Source organism: Danio rerio, chromosome 14 (genome assembly GCF_052040795.2).
Source record: "Danio rerio strain M-AB ecotype USA chromosome 14, GRCz13ab, whole genome shotgun sequence".
NCBI classification, from domain to species: domain Eukaryota; kingdom Metazoa; phylum Chordata; class Actinopteri; order Cypriniformes; family Danionidae; genus Danio; species Danio rerio.
In genome coordinates, this window is record NC_141034.1 from 26,041,070 (window position 1) to 26,047,298 (window position 6,229).

At 34.5% G+C, this 6,229-nt stretch overlaps 1 protein-coding gene across 4 annotated transcripts in view; it reads left to right on the top strand.

Moving 5' to 3' along the window:
* The window catches only part of spon2a (spondin 2a, extracellular matrix protein), a 41,366-nt gene extending 35,759 nt beyond the window's left edge, over window positions 1–5,607 (top strand). Inside the window, exons 6-7 of one of the 4 annotated variants that reach the window (XR_015506606.1) lie at window positions 1,755–2,413; window positions 2,982–5,607. Coding sequence is in view for 1 of the 4 variants with exons in the window: in NM_131007.1 (NP_571082.1) it covers window positions 1,755–1,942 (188 nt within the window). In the remaining 3 variants the exon portion in view is untranslated. 4 annotated transcript variants of the gene reach the window in all.
* The last annotated feature ends 622 nt before the right edge of the window (window positions 5,608–6,229 follow it).

Genomic DNA, 6,229 nt, shown 5'->3' on the forward strand with positions numbered 1-6,229 from the left:
TCCAAATGGTGTCATTTAATCAGATTTAATTTAAAATGTACATACTGTCACCCGACGGATAGAGCCAAAGGCAGATTCTGCTTGACTAGTGTATTCAGCAGTGAACTGCAAATGTGATTATCACATTATTAAGTTAAAATTTAAAAAGTCATACAGCATTAGTTAATATGATTCAAAGTAATGTTTTCTATTTTTTTTCGAAATATTCTGAAATTAATCAAAATTACCCATGGCAACTTCAATGTAAAGTAGTTTGGTATATTTCTCTTCAGCCCACGGCTATTAATGATATTTGGTTTTTGACCCTTTATACGAAAAAGTTAGGGTATCCCTGGGTTAAAAGACTCAATTCCAAGTTTAAATAGGATTTTTTTATGCATTCAATGCATGCAAACTACCTTGATGTCAAATTAACATCAAACTGACATCTAACATTGGCGTTAAAAATGTCAAAAATTGATTGCAGGACAGTGCTTTAATTGATTTTTGATGCATATTTTGACACCAATGTTAGATGTCAGTTTGACATTAAGGTGGTCAATTGACATCAAATCAGTTAGCATTTTTGATGTTTCTTGATGTTTTTTTTTTATATCAAGGTGCCCACTAGGAAGTAACTTTGAAACTATATGTCAACCATTAGTCATTAAAGTATCAGTAGACTGTCTGCTTATCATGCTAACACTTTTGTTTATTCTCTAAACAAAGTCCTCATTGTAGATCAGCTGTTTAGTTAGGGTTAGCAGAATATGTTTTTGAGGATCTTTTGACATGACTGCGTTAACAATATTAGAATAGAAGATGTAAGTGTAAGCCTTTGGTGTCTCCAGAATGTGTCTGTAAAGATTCAGCTCAAAATACCCATCAGATCATTTATTATAGCCTCCAGAATCTGCCCATTTTGGTGTCTGAGTACAGTGTAGCTGTTTTTGTAGCCTGTGGCTTTAAATGAAAATGAGCTGCATCTCCCTACCCACCATTCCCACGTGGAATCTGCTTCTCATCATGCCTTATGTCAGATAAATAGCACAGCGACAGAGATGAAGCTGAAATACATAGTCAAAAATAAAGGTTATTTGATGAATTTGTTGTGGAGTTTATTCGAGCCTTTTTGAAATGATTAGTCTCACACAAATGCTGTTATTATAGAAACATGGCGCCTGTCAATTAATTTGGTGGGCGAGAAAAAAACATACGTTGCAGTGGGCCTCAAAATCACTGGGATTTGGGTCCTTTTTTAACATTAGAAAATTTTTGAAAGGAGTCTTGTGTTTATATCACTTCAATATGACAGTGGACACGCTATAAATAACTCAAATAACTGTTCAAACAGCTTACAAAAGTTTTCATTATAGGTGCCCTTTAAATTCTAATTTAAGCCATGCTCAAAATATGCTTTTCGTTACCAAAAGTCTTATGTCTGTTCTATAACATAACAATTCTCAAGTGGACCTGAAATGTGATACTGTATACCTATTTTTGAAGCAAGTTTGGTGCAACAGAATTATTAGATAAACCTTGATTCAATCAACCTTTTGGATCCATCAGTATCGGTGCAGCCCACCCTCAGTATTCCAGTTTCCTTTGCATGTTGCTAGTAATTAAGTCTTCAAAAATGATTGCTTATAGATCTACTATGAAATACAAATCTCATCAATTATCTGGGACATCTGAGCTGGCCCAATGGAGCAGCTGCCTGTTTTCTTCTTGCCAGATTGCTTTAGTATTCATCACGAATCGTGCGTGTGTTTCAGAAACGCCGCTGGACTGCGAGGTGTCGATGTGGTCGTCCTGGGGTCTGTGTTTTGGCCCGTGCGCTCGAGGCGGCCTACGCCATCGCACTCGTTACATCCTGCTGAAACCTGCCAACAGCGGTTCGCCATGTCCCGAGCTGGAGGAACAGGAGGAGTGCACACCGCACAACTGCCTGGCAGATCAGTGATGCAAACACTCCTGACGCTGTCCAAAAGGAGAGCCCAGATTAACCTCATGCCCAATGCCGAGTCACTGCGGCAGACAGCAGGAGAGCCAGAGACTGGACGTCCCAGCACCTCTCCTCACTGGAAAAAGAACGGCTTGTATTCTGTTCATAGAGACTTTGATTATGGGTGCTGTAATCGCAGTAATCTCTCTGTATTTTTGCATAATCGCACACTATTTTGCCAATATAGATTTGTGGAATTGATAACTTGCAGTCGGCCGACCACTGTTTGTACAATGACTACATGAATTAACATACGCCTTCCTCTTAGAAGTGCAACAGTTTTGTGTCTTTCTGGAATAGTTTTGAGTTGAGTTTTAAAATGATGGCAGGCTGTACAAGTCAGCTAGCTGTATATTAGCAGATTAAGGGAAATATATGCAAATTACACACATGAAACACAAGTTTATGTTTAGATTTCACATATATAATGTATATCAAACTCAGTTATAGAGGGCCGGTGTCCTGCAGATTTTAGCTCCAACTTGCCTTATCACACCTGCATGGATGTTTCTAGAAAGCCAATGCTGCGTCCCAATTCACATACTTATTCTATACCCTAAAAGTAAGTCGTTTTTTTGTGAAGGACATTTTTGAGTGTGTAACAGAAGAGTATGCAGGCTTTGAGACATACTACTCACTAATTAACAGATTTTTATGTTGCTTAGTTACGAGCCCTGTCAATCCTCCACACATCATCTACATTTCTGTTATATTTAATTTAATAATCTGTCATAAAATTCACGTTGTTGTTGCAGATGAAATATAAGACAGAAAACGCAATTTAAATATTTTCTAGTGTGCTAGATTTTATTAACAGTCATACAAACATCTTTACCGAAGCCTCTCTACTTGACAGTTGGTCACCATGTTGTCGTTTATTTACACTTTTCATCCGCGTTTGTAGTTTTAATCGAATTCACGTCCACGCAATGTACTGTGTGTAGCTTGATTAGCTAGGCCAGGTGTGTCTGATTGGGGTTGGAACTAAACTTTGCAGGACACCGGCCCTCCAGGCCTGAGTTTGGAAACCCCTGATGTATATGATATATATGTTGCATATATGACAAAATTTAGCAAAAATGGCTTCTTACATAAATATTTTTGTAACCATTAGAATTACAAATATATACAGTGCTCAGGCATAACTGAGTACACCCCATTTTGAAAATAAATATTGTTATCCATTTCTCTGTGAATATAGGCAATGTATTTTGGTGCATTTAAACAAAACAGATTTATTAAACAGATATATTTATTCAAATAATATTTTAGTCACCAAATATATTTAGACATTGAAAGATAATACAATTAAATTTAAACAAAATATTGCAAAAATCAATTACAACTTACAAAATTGCAAGTAAACTTTTACATTTTTTTGTTTCTTTTAATTTTTCCTCTTAAATTTGTATTTAATATTTTTCTCTAACATATAAATTTGGGGTGACGCGGTGGCACAGTAGTTAGTGCTTTCGCCTCAAAGCAAGAAGGTCGCTGGTTTGAGCCTCGGCTGGGACAGTTGGCGTTTCTGTGTGGAGTTTGCATGTTCTCCCTGCATTCCCATGGGTTTCCTCCGGGTGCTCCGGTTTCCCCGACAGTCCAAAGACATGCAGTACAGGTGAATTGGGTAGGCTAAATTGTCTGTAGTGTATGAGTGTGAAAGAGTGTGTTTCCCAGAGATGGGTTGTGGCTGGAAGGGCATCCGCTGCGTAAAAACATATGCTGAAGAAGTTGGCGGCACATTCCACTGTGGCGACCCCAGATTAATAAAGGGACTAAGCCAACAAGAAAATGAATAAATATATATTTGGGTGTTCTAGTTTTTGGACTGTTATTGTTATTGTTACCGTTATTAAGTTGTTTTGTTAGATAAGCTCCAGTACTGATTAATCTACCGTATATGCACAAATATATTATTGTACAGCCTCCTATTAAAAATATACATTTAAAAGATAGATTTGTGAGGGGTGTACTTAGACCCTGAGCACTGTGCATATAGGTTCAATATATTAGATATTATTATTATTCTATATATGGCCATATAAAATTATAGCTTATACATTTTAACATACAGTGTTCAGCATAACTGAGTACACCCCTATTGAAAATCAATATTTTTTATCCATTTCTCAGTGACTATAGACAATACTTGTTGGTGCTATTATACAAAACCATTTTATTACTCTGTTATATCCATTAAAATTAGATCAATATATGATTTAAATTCAAACCAGTTATTTCTACAAAATTAAAAAACACTAAATTTCAAGTACATTCATTCTTTTTTTATGTTTCTCTAATTTTTTCCTGCTTATTAAAATGTTATTTCATATCTTCCCCCAACATACTTTTGGAATGTTATCTTAAATAATTTTGTCAGATTAGTTTCAGTTTTGACTAATCTAATGAATATGGACTAATGTATTATTGTAGAGCATTCTATAGAAAATCTTAATTTACAACAGAGATCTGTGACGGGTGCACTCATGTTTGCTGAGCACTGAATCTCATATATGTAATTTGCATATATTGCCGTATATCAGCTTTCTATATGGGTTAGCACCGTAAATCTCATACAGACATGTTCAAAATGCTGTATGTGTAGAGTTTGCAATATTACGTGATGATATATCAAACTTTTACCCTTCATATGTCATTCATCAAATAGGGGACCGCCGAGTTGTTGTGTACACTACCTGTAAAGAGTCAGTAGTCATTAAGAATGTTTAATGTTACTGAAACTAGACTCTTCTGCACACCCACTTGATAAAAAAGATTGTAAAGGCAATAATATTGTGAAGTATTTGAACTTTTTCAAGTGTTTTCTAGTTGGATATAATGATTTGCATCATTGCTCCAGTCTTCAGTGTCCTTCACATGATCCTTTAAAACCAATATAACATGATGATTTGCTGCTCGGGGAACATTAATAATCAATTTTGACAATGACTGTGCTGCCTAAAATGATATATTTTTAATGAATGCCATAAAAAATCTATTTATTTAGTGAGGTTTTTTTTTTTGTTACATTCTTTGAAAGATTAATTTAGTTCCAGAATTAAAGTTTTGCCCCTTGTCAGTCAATAGATTCATTTCTTTATTCCTTCAGTTAAAAAGAGACTTAGGTTTTAGAAAAACACATGCATTTTCTCTCTATATAGCGGACTTCTATGGTGCTCAGTAAGCTGTACTTCTAAATTACAGTTTAAATAATCTACATGATCCCTCCCTGGAAATAAGGGTCTCTTCTAACAAAACAAGACCGAGAGAAGGTTGAAAAGTTTATAAATTAGAATTGTTCTTGGTGTAAAGAACATAATCTTAAAAACTCTTTAAAGAACCTTTAGTGGAATGAAAAGTCCCCATGGATGATAAAGATTCTTCATGTCAATAAAAAAAGGATCTTTTAAAGGGTGTAAGTATTAAAACAGACAGAACAAAAGTTCAATTGTAAATAATAATTCACTATATTACTGGTTTTACTGCATTTTATTTAGTCTTGGTGAGCATGACAGACTTATTTCATAAATAAAAATGTACAAATTCCAAACTTTTGACCAGTCATGTAAATATGTTGTATTTTACGTTTCTTCTAATAATAAACTATGAAATTCTTCCTCAAATCGTCTCAGCTTCTTGCATTTTTGCTGTACTATTCTTCAGTGTTAGTAATAAATTGTGCAAGAAATCAAATAAACTTTTGTACAACTTTTGTCCTACTGTCATTAAAACTAAATGATTTTATTTATTTATATATATTTTTTGCAATAATGTATTAAATATTAGAACAATACTAAATATGAGCTTTTTCATATCTAAAACATCCTGGACTCAAGACCAACTCTAGGACTTTTTCCCATCTCTCTACTTGTATTGACTTTATAAATCACACAAAGAATCACACAGCACTTTAATGAATAATCTACTTTGACAAATCTGTGGATAGAAAAAAAAACATGATCTGCAATTATAATTTGATTACTGCAGCTTGTGGACGAATATTAATCAGTTTGTTAGTACAGGCGAATATTGATGCCTAATGTTTTATTTTGGCAACATTGTCTTGCTTGAATGAAAGCAAATACAAATTTATATTGTGGTAGTTACACTTATTTAATTATCTGGGAAATAATAAAGTGTTACTATTGTGTTCCCTTTTTCTTAATTAAATAAGAGCCATCTTTTGAATTTCAGGGGGAAGTTTAGTCAGGGCGGCGTCTTTGTGCTTTGAAAAGTCGCCATCTT